The sequence below is a fragment of the Toxotes jaculatrix genome, chromosome 4 (assembly GCF_017976425.1).
Source record: "Toxotes jaculatrix isolate fToxJac2 chromosome 4, fToxJac2.pri, whole genome shotgun sequence".
Classification (NCBI taxonomy): Eukaryota; Metazoa; Chordata; class Actinopteri; family Toxotidae; genus Toxotes; species Toxotes jaculatrix.
Window position 1 is genome coordinate 25,270,539 of NC_054397.1, and position 18,787 is coordinate 25,289,325.

At 41.9% G+C, this 18,787-nt stretch overlaps 2 protein-coding genes across 4 annotated transcripts; one reads left to right on the forward strand and one right to left on the reverse strand.

Annotated features, from left to right (window-relative positions):
• Window positions 1-483: 483 nt before the first annotated feature.
• On the reverse strand, window positions 484-13,578 carry ppp1r12c (protein phosphatase 1, regulatory subunit 12C). Of its 3 annotated transcripts, none has more exons than XM_041037167.1 (20): window positions 13,239-13,578; window positions 11,821-11,995; window positions 11,611-11,741; window positions 11,072-11,190; window positions 10,570-10,729; window positions 10,253-10,397; window positions 9,998-10,072; window positions 9,054-9,133; window positions 8,699-8,811; window positions 8,528-8,595; window positions 7,695-7,825; window positions 7,483-7,570; window positions 6,299-6,416; window positions 5,201-5,304; window positions 4,436-4,488; window positions 4,169-4,196; window positions 3,803-3,916; window positions 3,432-3,482; window positions 3,023-3,073; window positions 484-1,724 (listed from the first exon to the last, which is right to left on the reverse strand). In XM_041037167.1, exons 1-20 carry the CDS (start codon window positions 13,439-13,441, stop codon window positions 1,638-1,640), a joined length of 2,094 nt encoding a protein of 697 aa, XP_040893101.1. In that variant the 5' UTR covers window positions 13,442-13,578; the 3' UTR covers window positions 484-1,637. The 3 variants fall into 3 exon arrangements, with proteins under 3 accessions (XP_040893101.1, XP_040893100.1, XP_040893099.1); XM_041037166.1 differs by having other exon boundaries at window positions 3,812-3,916; window positions 5,189-5,304; XM_041037165.1 differs by having other exon boundaries at window positions 5,189-5,304.
• Window positions 13,579-14,462: 884 nt separating this feature from the next.
• On the forward strand, window positions 14,463-18,723 carry LOC121181057 (nicotinate-nucleotide pyrophosphorylase [carboxylating]-like). Its single transcript, XM_041036838.1, is given in 6 exon segments — window positions 14,463-14,571; window positions 15,184-15,437; window positions 16,491-16,801; window positions 17,418-17,549; window positions 17,668-17,849; window positions 17,851-18,723. Coding segments are annotated over 5 exon segments (936 nt in total). The 5' UTR covers window positions 14,463-14,571; window position 15,184; the 3' UTR covers window positions 17,909-18,723.
• The last annotated feature ends 64 nt before the right edge of the window (window positions 18,724-18,787 follow it).

The window sequence follows — 18,787 nt, forward strand, 5'->3', positions numbered from 1 at the left end:
TTGACCCTGACAAATACAGGTTTTTGAAGAATGAAATCAATGTTTTAAAGTTAAAAACAACAACAACAAAACATCTGGTGCTCAATATCTCTGTTAAGCATGAGATATGACCAACATATGTACCAGATATGTACACAGAGGGACATTTCACAGCAGAAACATTAACTTATTAGTGCCATCTGGTGGACAGATTGTGGAATTTCAACTGCATTTTAGTTGAAAAATACTTGAAAGTATTTTTCAAGAACTGGAGTTTCTCAGTACTTTTCAGCCTATATATCTGCATTACAGTAATACTGACAAATACACTGACTGGACTCTAGTGTCAACACCACAATATTTCTCATCTCTCCACTCAAATAACAAGCTCTCTCTTTACAGAGTTTTACTGGTGTATCAACTTGTAAAGGACCATACTCACCTCATTTGTTGAAACGTAAAAGGTCAAAAAAAAAAAAAAAGAAGCAACCTGAGCCTTAATCATTTCTGCCCAAACTGTATTTTATACTTAACGGTGTATGTTTATCAAAGCAAAATAGAAATATTACTTAAAAATGTATATCGAAAGGCACAGCATCAAAATACAATTTGACATGCAAGTTTTTTTTTCTTTAAAACTGGAGTAAACATTCAGAAGTTTGACCCATCTGGCCTGTCTGTCGAACAATAACAGCCGTCCGTCACAGGGTGAATACTTAGCTTAGGGGTCGCTGCTTTTCACAAGCATCCAGTCAACATGGCAAAGTGAAATTACTACCGACTTACAGTACTAAAAACAGAGCATGCGTTCTCCATAACCTCTTGAAAGATCTGACGTTTGTAACAAACATTTTCTGTAAGAATCCCCCTGAAACATGAGCTGCATCTGACGTCCATGATTAGCACCCAAAAAAAAATTTCCGTCCTTTGTACAACAGAGACCACAACAACACCTCTACATCACTGTCAGGACAGATGGCCCCTGTACATAAATATACATATTAAATATACATTCAGAGGAGCAGGGGGAGGAATGCGCATGCAAATTTGGTCCACCTTTACAGCAGTCAGCTAAAACAAAAAGCATCGACCCAAGACCCATCCTGAGAAACAACACTGACCATGTGGAGTTTTCCCCAAAGGACATGCAAAACCTGGGGCTGGTTTTTGGCACATTAAAGTCTTTTTTCTTCCTAATAACTTTCCCCTACACTTGACTGGCATTTTTTTTTTAAATTTCTCCACCCATTCCGAGGTGAAGAAAACTATCTAAAACACTACTGTGTATTCCCACTGTGCATGGCTTTGAGTCTCTTAATACAGATTTTTATACAAAGTATTGCAGAAGCAAAGCACATAAAATATTCCAGTTAAAAAAATACAACAATAAAAACTTAATATAAAAGTGGATGTGAGCAGGAACACCCTGTCAGTCCACAGGAGGTGCAGTTCAGCTTGTTATACAGTAGATCCGCCAAATCATAAAGGCCTAAACACAAGCTAAATAACCCTGAAATCTATACGTTCTTCCAGTTACTGTTAAATGTGCTCTGCAGGTGTTTCATGCTGCATCTCTTCCTGGTTTGTATCTTCTTAGTTGGGCAAAAGATAAATCCTGTAATACTTTTTACCTCCATGTAGGTTTGTTTTTTCCAGGTTCATCTTGAGAGTTTGCTGATGACTCGAATGAGTGCGGCGTTCTCATCCTTGAGCCTCTGGTTGTCTGCTCTGAGATCCCCCAGAACCTATAGAAACATTGGTGTTTTTAGTTTTTACAATTAAAAACATAACACAGCACATTTCTTCAGCTGCTCTTCAACTATTTTACAGGATCGATACAGGAAATGTTTCACTCCTGTGAGGGTTGTCTTCACGTTTTATCCTACGCTGAGGCACAGACTGAGGTTAAGGTTGTCTGTTTTTCTGTGGCTCTTAAGGTAAAGATGAGGTTCAAGGTTTCAGCGGTGAGGTTTCTGAAGTTCCAGCTGAATCATCAAAAACAATACATAATGCTTGTATAAATGTTTTATCATTTATACTCTATATTCTATTTCAGGTCTTCAGGGTCATATTGAGTCGTATTCTAATTGGTGGGTTTATATATGTGGGTCCCAGCTGCAGTCACATTATGGGATTTTGGTCCTAAATCTCTGACACAGACAGAATTTTGACACAGGCTGTCTTTGGTCACCCAGTCTCTACATCTCTCCTCAGCAGACTCATCTCTCAGTGAAATGTAAAACCACGAATTGTGACTGATAAGCCACATTTGTACAGTGTAAGGGGGCTTTCGGTTACAAGAGGACATCTTAAACATCCTGCTCTTTTACCATAACTGATTGAAGTGATCGTACAAGACCTGAACTTTTAGAAAGGAATAAACTGATCTGAGCTTCAGAAATCTGACCTTTCACCTAATTGAATTGTGACTTTGAACCTGAAGATTAGATTTGTGGGTGTTCAAGCTCAGGTCAGACTAAGCCACGTGTTTGTGACCGACAACGCAGGTTTTAAATCAGGTTTAAACCTTTAACCACAGCTGAACTAATGACAGAGCAACAACCCCAGAGGCTCCATTAAACACGAGCACTTTTCAAGATAACAGCTTGTACACGTATGTAACTGAAGTTTAAGGTGAACACAGAGACAAACCTGAATGTGAAAACAGCCTTCGAGTGTCAAACTCTGCACATGCATCAGTCTGCACCGAAAACCTCAAACATCCAAGTGAAGTAACAAAAAGCACAACATGTTTTTAAGTGGAGGGGGGTGGTTTAACTGGCCGTGTCTTATTGATGTGCTTGGCTCCCGACTGACTGACTGCATACTGATTTACATTACTGAACTTTTGTTTCCTTTATTATTCTAAGTTTCAGTTTGACGTCACAGACGTTACCTTGGAAAGTTTCAGTATGACTTCCCGCCCAGACAGCGGTGTCTGATTATGGAACTGTTGTGCTCTCTGTAAATCATTTGGGATCGGAGCCTCAAATTGTTGCAGTAAAGTTAATGTATTAGTTGGCATTGAAGTGAACATGTGTACCTTCAGCTCGTCCTCCAGTTCCACTGCTTTCCTTTGGAGGGCCATCTTCTCCTGTGAGCACAAGGGTGAATCATGAGGCTGCGAGCGTGTGCAAGTTTCTGACACCTCAGCTAAACTTAAGCGATAACACACACTCATTCTCATTCTGCTCTTATGTTTTAACCACAACTCTCAAAGTCAAGTATACAGTAAATATAGCGGAAACAAAGTCACCATTCAAGAACAGGAAACAAATGCTTGGTTTTCAGAAAGCTTCTACAGGTGGAGGGTGAAAAGAGATGCATTTCTATTTATTGTGATACAGAAATATTAGTTTTGATTCATTATAAATATTTATTGCAAGTAAATACATGTATTTATACAGTACAGGAGGTTAGTTCCTGGAAGACCAGACAAAAAGCAGACTCACATATCTCTCCAGCTCCAGCAGGGCCGGTCTGTCTGTGCCGCTCTCTTGGCTCTGCCACAGAAACATGACAGCGATAATTACCAAGCAGCAACAAAACAAGTGGAAATCTTATTTGTGACACACAGAAGATTATTTATGCTGGGAGCATTGATTTAGAAATCAGCAGAGAATAAAACAAAGACAACCATAAAAGGAGGATCTGTGCTACTTTCCACATGAACATGCTCTGATTGTAATGGCTGACTCAGACGAACATCAGCGCCCACATAGCACCCCTCGGTTCATAATGTCACATAATGTCAGAGGTGGGAAAAACACCCACACACACACACACACACACACACACTTAAAGGTCAGAGGCAGCAGCAAACCTGCCGAACCTGTCGGAGTCTCTCCAGCTCCACTTTGTTTTGGCTGAGCAGCAGCTCCATCTCCTGCAGCTTCTCCTTCAGAGCCAGGTTTTCCTGCAGTACCTTAAAGTACAACTAAAAGAAAACACAGCAACACAAACTTTCAGAGCACAACAACCTGAAGATCAAAGCTTCAAATGTGCAGGTGGAAACAGCTGGACTGATGTTAGAGCCTGCAGGAGGTTTCTGTTCACTTCTCTCTATGGCCTGCTGGGTATCATTCCTGTCCTGGTTTGTCTGGATCTCAGCTATATTTCACTCTCAGCCCTCAGGTGAGTTTTTCAGGAATGCGAGAGCTTTTCTGTGAGCAGAGGGTCAGAAACGTACCGTTCTGTAGTCTCCCAGCTGACTCTCACTGCGAAGACAAACAAGAGACGTTTACAGCTCTGGCAGAGAATCCTCAACACCAGCACACAGTCACACGTTTATGAATCAGACAGATGAACATACAAATTCCAACTGTCTTTCCCTGCAGCCCTCAACAAGGACTTTCAACTTCACAACTTTAGAAGTAACACAAGTAATATGTGAAATTAAAAATGAATGTCACAGGGATCCCAATTCAATATACCAGAGTAATTTTGCGAGACTCACTTGGAAGTGCTGATACTGTTTAAAGCATCCAGATGAGAGTCCTCTTCTTCGTTCTGAAAAACATTGAGCTTCACATTATCAGCGACACAGTGCAGCAGGAGGAAACTCACTTTAATAACAAGTCTAATCTAAAATAACACAAAATAAGAAACTGGATAGTTCTCTATGTTCAAAAACGACTGCAACTCCAACACACACCTATGTTATTTCACTAATATGCAACCTGAAAAAAGCCGCTTTACAAGAGATGATTTATAAGTTTGTGGCCTAAGGCAGAAGGAGGTGAGTTACACAGCTCGTTTTAAATGCACATGCAGTTCAGCTCTTGTGCACAAAGTGTGAAGTTAAAAACATTTGAGGTATTTCTGTTTTGGGTAATTGATGATTCCAAGTCACCTCTTTCTGAGAAAACGGACGACATTGGCCTTTGTGCAGGCAGCGGCCAACTTGGTCTCAAGGGCTCAAAAATAAATGTGCTAGGTCTTTTTACATATATAATCTGTATCAGCCTGTTAGAACATTTTATTAAAGATATACAATGTTCACACTGAGTGAAGCACTGATGTTTTTAATGGCTGCTCTGTTCCACTAAACACAAATATTCTTAATGTTCTGTGCATCATTTTATACATGTTTCCTCAAATTCCACCTGACATATCTGGCATCTGGAATCAACCCTAGATGTCAAATCAAGTTTGGCAAGTTCTAAAACAAAGTCTGGCTGCATGACACGCATGAGAAACTCTTTCTTACCTCTCCTCCCACCTGAACGATGCCGGTGGAGCGTCTCTCCCTCCTCCCTCTCCTCCTGTCCTTCACCCCCAGACACTTCTCTCCCTCCAACTCCACCTGCTTCACCGGATCTGTGTCTGAAACACATGGAGGTCGACAGAAAACATTCCTGAGGTCTGTGGGGCCGCTGGTAGAGTCAAACATCTAACTAACTGTGACTCATCTCACCGTGGAACCGCCAAGGAGAAGGAACAGTAACATATAACAAACACAACTAGAACACAAAGGTGCTTGACGGAGTTTACTCACTTAAACTCCACGATTGATCTAAGTAACTCATGAATAAGCTAGATAAGTTTCTAAATTTAACTGTGTGTCGCAAGAAGCTGTCTTATCTTTAGCCTCAGTCGCTACTCTCCACTCCAGATCACTGCATGTTGAGGCTTGAGAGCAATGAGCTCGGTTAACATGGAAAAAGTGTTGTTTTCAAGCTAATGTTCCAGAAGGTCAAGTCTGATGCTTACTGAACTAACAGGCTGATTTATCTAAACATGGTGTGAAAATAACACACTGAAGAGGTCAGAAGATGCACACAGCTCACAACTATATGAGTATATGGTGGCTGCTCCCCCACCAGCTCAACCACACCTAATGCTCTACTTATCAGTAGTCCCAGCAACCCCTGTGAAAAAAAACACTTCCTGTAAAACACTGTCCAGATGAGCACCCCACCCAAAGTATACCATGACATCTAGTTTGTATTTGGTAGCTTTGAACTTACAGTGATCTGAAGTGAAACAGAACAACAGATACAGGACTATCAAGATGAGATGATCAGATAGTGGCTTTTTTTTTTAAGCAAGTCATTTCACAGTTGGAAAACAAACTTGTCAGAGCTCAAACTATATAATTATAACACTGTGTCTTGATGGCCTCAAACACATCTGTCACATTTCCGTGCTGCAATGTCCTGTTACTTGTTACTATATTCAGCAGGACCATATACTGTATAGATAATCAGTCAACCCAAAGAATTACTCTGGAACATAAGTGGGAAGCGAATTTTGAAATCCTCAACACCCTGTTGAACAGTTTGAACAGTTTATTACATAGCCATTGCTCCTCACTCACCCCTTTCAGCAGGTGTGACAGTGACTATGGGGCTGACAGGCTGGATGTTGCGAGGCGGTGGCTCTGCAGCTTTAGCCACAGTCTTCTCTGCTTCTTTAAGATCTGTCAGAGTCACACCCTGTCCACACAAAGCAAAAATAAAACCACTCAGAAGCCTTATCTTGTAACTGGAACTCAGCAGTTTCATTGTGGAAGTACGCAACCTTAGTATTGAGATTGAAAAGATAGTGACGCAGTACCTCATTTTGTAACTTGTAGATATGCAACATGATGCCGTAGTTTAAGTTGTACTACAGTTTCAAAACATTCAGTATAACCACATCATCAGTCAGTAAATAATTCAGCCAGTATACTGCTGTTTTCAGGCTCATGGCCAGTCTGTGTGCCCAAATGTTTAATTGACCACAGATGGCAAAATTAGCCTTTGGTTTTAACAGCTACAAGTGTATGTCAGACTTAGTTAGCAAAGATCAACAATGTGCAGCTGCTGTGTAAAGACTGTGAAATGAAGAAGGATGATTTACACAGTTACTAAATGTTTCCAGGTCCTTGTCATTGAATAAAAAAGCCAGAAAACTGAATGATGGATGAATTCAGTTTAGACCCCTTTGTATGATGCCCCCCAAAACCCAGTTCTGGATTGAAACTGGTTCTACATTTGCAAGAACCCAGAGGTATGTGAAGGTCGGTTCTCTTAGTGGTAAAAAGTAAAAGTAAAAAAAAGTGTGAGATCAGCTCACTTTACCCAGAGTTATGTTTGCCCCAAGAGCAGGGACACCACAAAAACACATACACACACAAATTTGTGTTTACACACTTGTGAAAACCAGCAATGACATAATGATACCACAACCTTTACCCATACCTGTAACAGTGAGGACTGATCACAATGTCATAATAATCTAATTATTATTATTATAATATAATAATGTCATAATGCAGAAGAGTTGTTTCCAGGGAGATACAGCTGAGTTTTAAATGACTCTGCTGTTGTAAATATTGAGGTTGCTGCTCTACAAACAATATTTTGTTATATTAAAATATAAATAAATTCAAATCTTTTTTTTTTCTTTTGGCACAGTAATAAAGATGAACCAAAAAGAGAGTTGTACTAGACCTACAAGGAGCATCCATAAGAGTGGTAGCAGTGATAAAATCCTAACAACAGCCATCCTTTGAAATACCTGTGTGGAGCGGCGAGACTGGCGCATCAGCCGAGAGCGAGCTTTCCTCTGAGACTCTGACTCTTCGTCTCTGACTGGAGCCTGAAACCTGAACTCACAAACATCCACAAATTATACATGACATTAATATTATGTAAATTATAACTATTTTTATGATCAATACATTTGTATGAAATTATAAAAAGAGAATTAACAGGGCCCCTGCTTCCTACTTGCGCCTGTCAGAGTTGGGGGTGTTGGGACTCTCAGCCGTGGCATCCCTCGTCTGAGGAGTGGGTTGGACTCTAGCAGTCCGGTTCGCCTTGTCCTGCTCCTTCTCCTCCTCATCTTTCTCTTCTGGTGTCTGGACAATAGGACAGAAGAGGAAAAAAAGACCGATTAATTATAATCAACAGAAATTAGTAAACAAGTAATGAAAATTAGTTTTCATTACTTGTTTCAGAGAACAAATGGACAAACGCACCACAGGCACATGTAATATTGTAATATATGCTATGCTGAGGATTTTCTACATCGTACTTCGTGATGTGCATAACATCTTGTGGTTGAGAAAGAATGTAACACGTGAGGGGTGAGTAATAAGTTTGTGGTTTAAGGTAGATGGAGTCAATTTTAGAAAACCTAGCACATTCATTTTTCCCACATTCACACACTTAGTCCGGCGGTCAGGGCCCCTCTTTATAGAAGGCGGTGAGTCAAAATGGCGACCACGGACCTCCTCAGTCATCTTGGGGAAGAGGTAGTAATGTGATGGGGCCAAATCAGGCCAAGGACCTCCATGAGTCATAAGCCCTCGAGACCAAGTTAGCAGATGACTGCACAAAGGCCAGTGTCCCTTTGTTCAGACAGAGGTGACTGACTGCAATTTTCAATTAGCCCTCACAGAAATACCACAAATGTTATTCACTTCAAACTTTCTGCACAATCACTCAAAGGGTTGAACTGCATGTGCATTTAAAGAGAGCTGTGTAACTCATCTCCTTCTACCTTAGGCCACTGACATACTGATCACCCCTCGTACAGGACTGTGCTCAGTGAGTTCTACCTTATCAGCAGGACTGACTGTAGATGTGGTCGCACTTTCTGTGTCTGGACTAGACACAGTGGAGCTTTCTGGGAACAGAGAACCAGAATACGTTGGAATCAGCACAATCGCACACTTTTACAGAGGATGTGGTACTCACAGTCAAACTGTCAACACCGAAAAAGGTTTTACCAGGGCTGTTCTCTTTCTCCTCGCTCAGCGCCAGGTCTCCTGAAACACCCCTCTCTTTAGACTGGTCCTGCACGTTCATCTTATCTTTACTGCTCATCCTACACACTGAGCTCCTGGAAGCATAAAATGGGACAGATGCTGTCACTGAGAGACATCAAAAGGTGAAACTGCCCAAGGAGATTATTAAGGCTCTGTTCATTTAGGTAAAATACAGAGGTGTTACTAGGAGTCAGGCATGCTCCACTGGACATCTGAATTTTGCTTTGTGCTTGGTGTTCATGGGAAGGAACCACTGAAACATTTTTAGCTGGGAAGAACATTTTTAATTCAGGATAAGTTACAGATAGATACTAACCTCCGTCGTCGGTTTTGTGCATTTGCAGCGGCGGGGCCCTGTTGGTTTTGTCTGTCCAGTATGGACTGTTCGTTACGCCACTGAGAAAGAGGGAGACACAACAGTCAATGATCGAGACAACCAGTCTTCTAAATTACATTGAGTAAAACATACACAACTGTCCAAACGTTTTAGAGCGCCTCCATTTTTCCAGCTGTTACTGAACTTTACATAATGTCTCAGTGTGCTCTGACATTAAAATATAGACCAAATCAATAATAAAGATTTTCAGAAAAAAAGGAATCTTAAATTTAATCTAAACCTTTGACTCATCCAGCAGCCAATCACACTGGGAATGCTCTCTCTGCAGTGGAAAAGAAACACTGTTCAGAAAGTTCGTCACAACACTGTTGCAGACGTTCCCACAAATGTGTTGCATTTGCAGGTTGCTTTGCTTTCACCTCCTGTCCAGTTCATCCCAAACCAGCTCCATGGGGTTTAAGTCTGGAGACTGTGCTGGTCTTCATCACGTGAAGCCACAGTGTACTTCTTTTCTTCTCGCTTTCTCATGCTCAGGATCATTATCTTGTCTTTTTCTCACAGTTCTGATGAAAATGTACAGCCCTACTTCCTGCAGTACAGTGTTTGCATCAGAGTGTGCAGTGACACAGCTTGTCCCAACGCTGCCTTTGTACAGACATTTACTTCCTAATACTTGCTGCAGGAAAACTGTAAGTGAACGGTGAATTGTGAATGAACCAATTTCTTCCTCCCTGAAAAAGGTCTACATGATTTTCAGTTTCTTGGTGACCTAAACTTTTTTTTGGTGACCTTGGACAGTTTACTTCTTACCTTTGTAGCATTTAAGGTTACTTACTGGACTTGAACCATTGTATTGAAAATGGGCGTTTCAAAACTTCAGACAGATAGTGTGTAATACCAGATATAGACAAACACTTTCTCACATTGGCTTGTTTCTGTGATAACTCCTCCAGCAGTTCCTCAACACTTTCATCGGCAACATCAAATGGTGTCTGACCCTGCAAAGTCCATTTCATACACGAGGAAACAACATGACAAACAACAAAGGAAAACGAAGAGGAAAGACAAATGTGATGTTAGATTTACAGAATAAAGTTCCACAGCATTATATCGGATCAGTGTCTTCTGTGTTCAGAAGATATAATAAGAAAACTTTTCATTATTTTTTTGGGCCTCACCGCATTGCTGCGGGATTCCATGTTGCACAGCTGTTCAGCCAGAATGCGACAGGCCTCCCCCTGACCCCAGTGTGCTGCAGCATGGAGAGGTGTCCAGCCATCCAAGTCCATAGCCGACACATCCAGCCCACACTGACACAGTATCCTGGACAACACAAGAGCAAGGTGACAATAGCAGAGCAGGAAGAACTGTATAAAACAACAAGATCTTGGTCCACTGAAAAAGGTTTACACTCTGGCTATTCTACCCTAGACAAAGAAAATCAGGACGGCGTTCTATGCATAGACCCATTACAAAACAAGTCAGAAATGTTTACTTGAGGGCCTCTAGGTAGCCTTTGGCTGCAGCCACATGCAGTGGGGTGGCCCCAGTCTTGGGGTGTCGCACATCAGCAGGTGGGCCCTCATTTAGCCAGGTCCGGGCGTCTTTCATGATCTGCTCCTCCTCTAGCCGCTTAGCTGCCTCCAAGTCCACACCTGGACACGAACAGAAAATGTTAAATGCACGCGTGTCTTGTTTTACCTGTGTCTGAAGTTTGTGACATGCATTCGAGGTGCATTCCACTCAGCTAATAATGCTTCCTCTTAATAATATGCTGGGTTTAAACTTCTCTGTTCAGGTCTCTATTTTCCTCCTTTACACAACTACCTCTGTAATTTTAGGCACAAATGAGTGCAAAATACAAAAACACATGCTGTTAGTTCAACAGAACATGTTCTGGAAAGAAACATAAAGACCTTTTGCTCCAGATAAAGGACAAACAAATTATGAAACAACCTTTAAAAAGGCATGTGTGGTTGTCAACGAACATCACTTACCCTGTCGCAGAGTGTATTCCTGAAGAAGTGACTCAGTGGTCTCATCCAGAGCAATGTCCAGAGGAACATCACCATCACAATTCACAGCCGACAGAGACGCACCTTGCTGCAAAAGGAAACTGACAAAAAAAAACATGGACAGAGTAAGACTCCATCTAACTGTAGAAACATTTACAAGGTTTACATAAAGAAAACTAACTCTAAATATAGAAAACCTAATCCTATCACATTATCTGTGTTTAGTGTACCGAGCAGGGCCAAAATGTATTATTCACAAACATGGAAATCAGACCGTAGAAAAACAGGTGCATCAATTCTTAAATCTTTTGAGTTGCATGCATTTGTGTGCCAGGCCAGCCCACTCATGCTTTAGCTGACTGCTGTCCTGCCAAACACGACAACAATGTTAGTATTGTTGAATGCTGAAATGCTCTGGCACCCACGCTGCACTCTGACGTCCCCACAGTGGCAAAGAGTACTGTATTACACAGCTGTTGTGCTTCTGTATTCTGCTAACTGTAGAGACTTATACTACACACTCTGCAATGTCAGAGTAGCCACAGGAGGCGGCAACATGCAGCGGTGTCCATCCCTCACTGTCAACCTGGTTCACGTTGGCACCATGCTCCAAAAGGAAGGTCACCATCTCCATGCTGCCATCTATGCAGGCCTGTGGACAAGAGAGGACAACAAAATCATGCAACTGTAAATATTTCTAAGTGAAACCTCAGGAGGAGAAACCGCCTCACCTGGTGTAGAGCAGTGATTCCATCAGCGTTAGAACAATTGATAATTTCTACCACATCCTCCCCATTCCTCCTTTTGGTGTCTTTGGCCTCCTTCAGCATCATCTGGGCCTCCTCTGTGTCCCCGCTGGCACAGGCAGCCAGGAACTCTGCCGCCCTGTCAAACCTCACGCCTTTCCTAAAGACAGAGGATACAGGCAGCTAGATAAGTTCACTGGTTAGCTGTTGTAGCTGGTTTGCCAATTTAAAATGACAAACGTGCACTATAATACAGCTGAATTTCATACAGGAAATTTACAAAATAGAAACACCTTACAACAATGCAGCAATCCTGTAGGAAAGAGCGAGAGCAACACTGTATATTTTGGTTATTTGAAACAAATCCCATGAAAATACCAACAATGTGCTAGTCTGTCTCTCAGCAGTTTATGATTTCTCTAACTTGTTTGTGGCTCTCAGCCCCACACTCAGCAGTTCCAACTGAAGAAGCAAAACCTGAAAAACAGGTCACAAGTACAGATTTTCCATAATTTTTTTTTAGCAAATAATGAAAAAATGTAATTTTCTGCAAACATATCTCAAAAAGGAACAAACATGTTTTTTTAGCTGCTGTTTAACAGGGGTTTGGTGTGGGAATGAGGCGGGAAACAATGTGTTTTTGATAGTTGGATCAGACTTTGGGTACACAGGCAATATTTGATGTAACATCAGTTCACTGGGGGTTTAATAGCACAAGTATTTAACTTGGTCAATCAGATTTTTTGTGTTGTCACCAAATGTGCTTGTGAGTGTCTTTGAACCAGAGTTGGTGAAGGTCTACTGGTGAGCGCTCTATGCTAATGCAAAGATCATAAATGGTGAGTTTTCATCAGAGATGTTCATATTGTTGCAGCATTTGTGAGAGATCGGCCTGCAGCTGAGACAGCCACTACTGTGGTACATGACAGTCATGTTAACACGAACGCCAATTAGCAGGGAGCCATAGTTTAGCTATAAAAGTGATGGTCACTGTCTGCATTGTTGGAACACCGGTTGAAAAGAAGCACTGCAAATCACCTATAACTCCAGTGCCAAAAATCATGATTAGCAAAGTAAAACAATGGTACAAGTTGGCCCTCACCGAGACCCACTGTATGGCACTTCGCTAGCTAGCTAACCAGGACAAACTCCGGCCTCAGGAAGAGACCACGGACAACTGACAGTTACAACAAACACTGAACATTATAACGTTATTTCGTAGCTGAAGGGCTAATGCGTTGTCCTGTGCGGTGTTTCTGTTATTTTGTCCATCCCTTGTCCAAGCCCACGCACACAACATTCCTCCTTTAGCATACCTTGAGATGTTTAAGCTAAGCTAGCTAGCTAGCTAGCTGTTAGCTGGCCATTGCTGTAACACTACTTGACAGGAGACGTTTCCTTACCGCCGCTTGGGGCTGATTTCATCTGTGCCCAGAGACACTGACCGTCCGTCCAGAGGGTCGATGAGCTCGGCCTCCGGCTCTCCTGCTCTCTCCACGGCATCGCCCCGGCACCTCCGCCTGGGCACGGCCGATGCTTTGTCCGTGCAGGAACCGGCCCAGCGTTTCAGCTGCTCCCGCCGCTTGGTCTTCGCCGAGTCCCCCATTTATTTATTGGAGGAGGCCTGTGTTTTTAAAAATAAAACATACACTGGCAGGGAAAGACACACCCTCCATGTGTATACTTTCACTTCCTGGTTCTTGCTCTGGATGTGGAGGAAGTTTCGGCTCGTGTTCGTGGGTATCGGGAGCGCGCAAAGCTGCGCAGGCTTGTATGTGTGACGTCACCGCCGGTGTTTTGGAGCAGACCTCTGAGGGGAAAGGCTGAAATAGCTTCCAGGGCATTGTGCACTTACAGTAATCAATACACTTCCTGTCATTGTGCTTATTCTGAGACTCTAGTCATATGTTTGTTTACATAATATCTACAATGAAGGCACTGTTTACAAAGAGTTTATAGCCTGACTTGTAACCAGTAGTTTTATTATAGATTAGTTATAGTTATAAGAGCAAACTTTGGTGTTGCGAGATTGGGAAAAATCTTCCTGGCTGGTCCATCAGTGTAAAGGGTAATAATAATAATACATTAATCCACCAGTTTGTGAACATTAAGAAGTTGTCTGCAGGTTTTTCCAAGAAGTTCAGAGGTTTAATGGAGGGTAAACATGCAACGTGAGTCGTGCCACTTTGCCAGGCATGTCTCAGAATCAGAATCAGAAAAACTTTATTAATCCCCGTAGGGAAATTCTTTTGTTACTCCATCTAGGACTGCTCATCCTGATGGGCGTAACTTAAAATGGCTGCTCAGATTTTTCACAAAGCTGCCACAGGTGTTTGAAAAGTAAAATTCATTCACAGACCATGGTTGGTGTTGAAATAACATCCCAAGGTGTGGCTAGTACACTGTTATGTCAAAGCATCCCAAACTGTGTTTTCATGCACTGTCTGTGGGTTAGGACCATGGCAGGTTAACTATGTTGCTCAGTTACACTGACTCATAACCTTTTCTTTTCTTTTTTTTCTTTTTTTTCAAAAATGCACATTGATCACAGGGGCCTGTCAGTCAGCCTTGGTTACAACAATCAATTTTAAGCCCACAGTGCGAACGCTTTGCTAGCTTGTAAACATTCCAGCATGGACACAGGGTCAAATTCCACATTTTTCCTGCGGCTCTGTGCGCACAGTGTTACAACTCTACAGTCTGTGACCGCCAGAATAAGGAGGGCCATTGATGGAAGTAAGTAAATCTCTCATTTGCATTTATTAGTACGGGTCCAATCTTGGACTAATTAACAATGAACTTATCCAAGCATTACAGAATATGCTTCAATTGTAATAATTCCTTATATACCAGTCGCAAGCCTCGTTGTAGTTTATGATACAGCACTGACTGTTGAAATGGCCTGTCCACCCATTTGTTCTTCATGCAGGTTTAGACTGGAGAAATGATCAAAGTGAAGCATATACAGAACAGATGGGTGACTAATGAAAGGAAAACCCAATACAAAGTGTCTCAGTAAGGTGCTGGTCCACCCTGGACCCCTAGAACATATTCAGTGTTTCTTGGCATAGATCAAGTATGTGCTTGAGGGTTGAACACCATTTTTACAAAAGGTACTCCCCTAATTGTGAGGAACAAACTCAAATCTATCATGGAAACTGTAATTTTGCCACTTACACACTCATGGCCCAATCTTTCAATCACTTACAATATCTTACAATCACTGTTTTCTGAAAAACTATGATTGTAAGACAAAAAAAGCACCTTTAGTTATCTCATGTCATCCGTTTTCAGTTTGAATTTTCATGTCAAGTGGAACAACATTTTCTACATGCACACTTGTTTCAGAATGTCTCCACCCAAACACACAGCAACACACTCAATCCCACCTCACACTCTGGCCCAGCTGGCACGAGAGTGGCTGGCAGAGGACACGCCAAACTTTGATCCAGCAGGCGTGTGTGTGGGGTCACAGGAGGTTGAAGCAAGGCTGCTGTGTAAGACACCACACAGCATCCTGGCAGGGGGCCCCTTCTTCACAGCAGTGTTCACGGAGGTCGGGTGCACTGTGGACTGGATTTACCAGGAGGGAGCAGAGATTGGTAGGAACTGCACACTTTCTCCCCCGTATGCGACTGGGTATTGGGGATTTGACCATCTCAGACTGTGTTATTTCTCCCTGTAACACACAGAAGGAAATAACAGTGATCAGGTCTCAAAAAACTCATGGATGATAAAGACAAAAATATTTATATTTATATTTATATTTGAAATAGGAGTGAGGCTATTTAGGCAATAAATCATTTAAAAACTGGCTGGGAGGCAGAAGCAAAGTGTACAACTGTCTGCTAGGCGCTACTGAAGAGGGTGAGGGTCATGTTCCATCCAGCTAGGGGAACAGATTACATGTCACTGATATTACAGTCACATGCAACAAAAGATAAAGGTGCAAGTTGCCATGTTAAACCCTGGCCTGAATAACCCTGCCCCCTTCAGGATTAAGCACTTAAGCAGCTCAGGAAACAGAGAGAAGACACACATTAAAGTGGGCAGATGGGAAGTATACACACATTAATCTTACAAAGAAAAAGAAAATAATAAAAACACTGACATAAAATACACATAAGCAAAACATCAGTGTCAAGCCAAGCAGCCAGGAAGGGGGTCTGGAGGAGGGTTCCAGGGAGCAGCACACAGAGGACTGGCAAGGAGACAGGAGACCTTGTGGACAGCCAGGGGGCCAAACCAGGGCAGAACAGAAGACCTTGGGCGAACGGCCAATCTTTCTCAGTATACAACTGCAACTGCAGAACTACTCCCTGAGGCACACATACCCTTGGTTTGGAAATATGTATTTACAGAATAACCCACAATGCAGATTTCCTAATTACTCAGAGCTGTTTTTCAAATGAATTCAGAATGAAATTGTGTGTCCGTCTTCTTCAACTTTGAATGCAATTTGTCTCTGCAGTTTCATTCACATGGCCTGATGTAAAACTGAGAGTAAAAATCACTGTTTGGAGAACCAAAGTACTGAGTGGAAACACCTACAGTCTCAGTGTTGATTTATTCACTCTCAAATAAAATAGCATTAGCAATTTTGCTTCACATAATTTTATCTCAATCAACCTTTGTCTTTTGTCTAACTTCAACAGGTCCAGATGCTGTCACATTGATTGCTGTGGTGAGAGGTCCAGCAAGGTGCCTCCTCCTAGGGGAAAGGCCAGCTCTCAACTGCCTGGCCAGGGCCTCTGGGATTGCCACTCGCTGTTCTGAGCTCCAGGCCAAGGCTATAGCAGGAGGATGGCACGGAGAAGTGGCTGGCACACGCAAGACCACCCCAGGCTTCCGTCTGGTGGAGAAGTACGCCATGCTGGTTGGTGGCGTTTCCATGCACAGACAGGACCTGAGTGGAATGGTGATGTTGAAGGACAACCATGTCTGGGCATCAGGAAGTATCACAGAGGTGTGCAGCTGTACCAAAGATCCGGTTAAAATGGTTAAAATATCAATGTTTGTTCTCACAGTTCAAGACCATGAAAAAAGCAAAATCTTTCTGTGTGAAAGTGGAAGTAGAAAGAGGTTGTGAAGCAAAAAAAAAGGCCTCAGTAATTTGAATGTCTGGAAGAAATTCTAAAATAATTCGATTTTTTTAAAGTAACTAACCACCTGATTGTGAAATTAAACTGAATAATGAAAACTTAATGTTCTAATATAAATACCACAGAATTTATGGCAGTGAAATAGCCTGTCATTTTCTAGCCCCACTTTTCAAAGTTTCACAAATACAAAAACTTGTAGTAGTTGTTCAAGGGCAACATCCTCTGTGTATGTGTATGTGTATGTGTGTGTGTGTGTGCGTGTGTGTGTGTAAAGCCATTGTATTGAGATGAATTGTTGAATTTCACAAAAAAAGCTTCAAATTTGTGTACAATATCAAAAAAAAAAAAAAAAAAAAATCTGAAAAGTGTCTTCAGTAGTGGTTAAATTGAGTATTGGACTTGAACAAAGCCTGACAATTGTCTTAACACTCTGTGTGCTCACATGTAATAATTAAAAAAGAAAACCTGTTTGTTCTTTAGGCTGTGAAAGCCGCCCGGTCAGTGTGTGGCTTCAGCAGTAAGATTGAGGTGGAGTGTGGGTCTGCAGAAGAGGGCAGAGAGGCAGCTGGAGCAGGAGCAGACATTGTTATGCTGGACAACTTTCAACCTCAGGTAGAGAATGTTAAAATAACACAAGCTCAAGTCATTTCTCATTTCCATTGCCTGGTTTCCTCTGACGCTTCACTGACATGAAATAATACGTCTCCCCTTCACCCTCTCTCACCTATAGGAGCTCCATGCTGCAGCTCGTGCACTGAAGGTGGAGTTCCCAACTGTGCTGATAGAAGCCAGTGGAGGAGTCACTCCAGAGAACTTAACTACGTATTTCTCCCCACATGTGGACATTATTTCCCTGGGCTGCATAACACAGGGCTGCCCAGTTGTGGACTTTTCTCTCAAGGTTCAAAAGCCTTACTCACTCAAGCCTCCACACCACAAGTAGGATGGACAGACGGTCCCACGCTGAGTGAAGGAGAAAATGTGAGATTTTGATCTGGTGAACAGAGGAGAATTTTCAAATAATAAGAAATAATCAACATACTGTTTGCTCACTCTGTCATTAGTACTTTGACATGGAGGAAAGGAGAATAGAAACCACGCCATGTGGACAATTTCATGTAGCTGTTGAAAACAACATCTCACAGCTGTTGCAGCAGCAGTCAAGGTCAAAGTTAGTGTAAACTAACTAGGCTTCAGAGGCTACACATTATATCATTAGGTTATTACTACTCATGCATTAATGCAGCTGTAGCTGGTTGTGGCGGAAATAATTTTTAACTGTTTTGTATATTACATATATATGTAGATTAATGGACTGAACCATGAAATGTTTGTCATTTATGCCTGACAAATTATGATTATCAAAATAGTTTCCAAATCCTTTTCTGCCAATCGACTTTTTAAGTAGGTCGTGGCTGATAAAAAAAAAATAAAATCTACTGTGACAGAAACAAATACAACCACCAACACATTTAAAGGAACATATCCCTGTGAATTTGAAACTTGGCTCAACACGAGTAAAATCATGGTGTTTGTTTTCTTCTTCCCTTTTTCAGTATGATCTCCTCTTTTTTGTTGACTCAGTAGACTGTACAACCACAAAAATGTCTGCAGCTGGTTTTCTCAAATGACTCCATCCGAGGCTTCTGTGCTAATGATACCTGGGTGGATCTGTCTATGAAAAACTACCTCTGTCTTCATATAACAGCCTCCTTTTCTGTTAACAAGACATGTCAAAAGTATTTTTATAGGTGAAAAATAAAGGATTTAGGAATTACCAAAGAAAGTGGAAGGGAAGAGAAACTTTGGGTTTTGAAAGCAGAAATGTCACAAGCACCTATCACGGAAAC

What these genes read in the sequence shown, in the direction of transcription:
- ppp1r12c (XM_041037165.1), bottom strand. Translation starts at nt 13,441, where the DNA reads ATGGGGGACTCGGCGAAGACCAAGCGGCGGGAGCAGCTGAAACGCTGG. An exon ending in AGCTGGGAGACTACAGAACG is followed by an intron (nt 3,917 to 4,168) that starts GTACGTTTCTGA and finishes GTTTTCTTTTAG; the next exon opens with TTGTACTTTAAGGTACTGCA. An exon ending in TGCTGGAGCTGGAGAGATAT is followed by an intron (nt 3,074 to 3,431) that starts GTGAGTCTGCTT and finishes TTGTGCTCACAG; the next exon opens with GAGAAGATGGCCCTCCAAAG.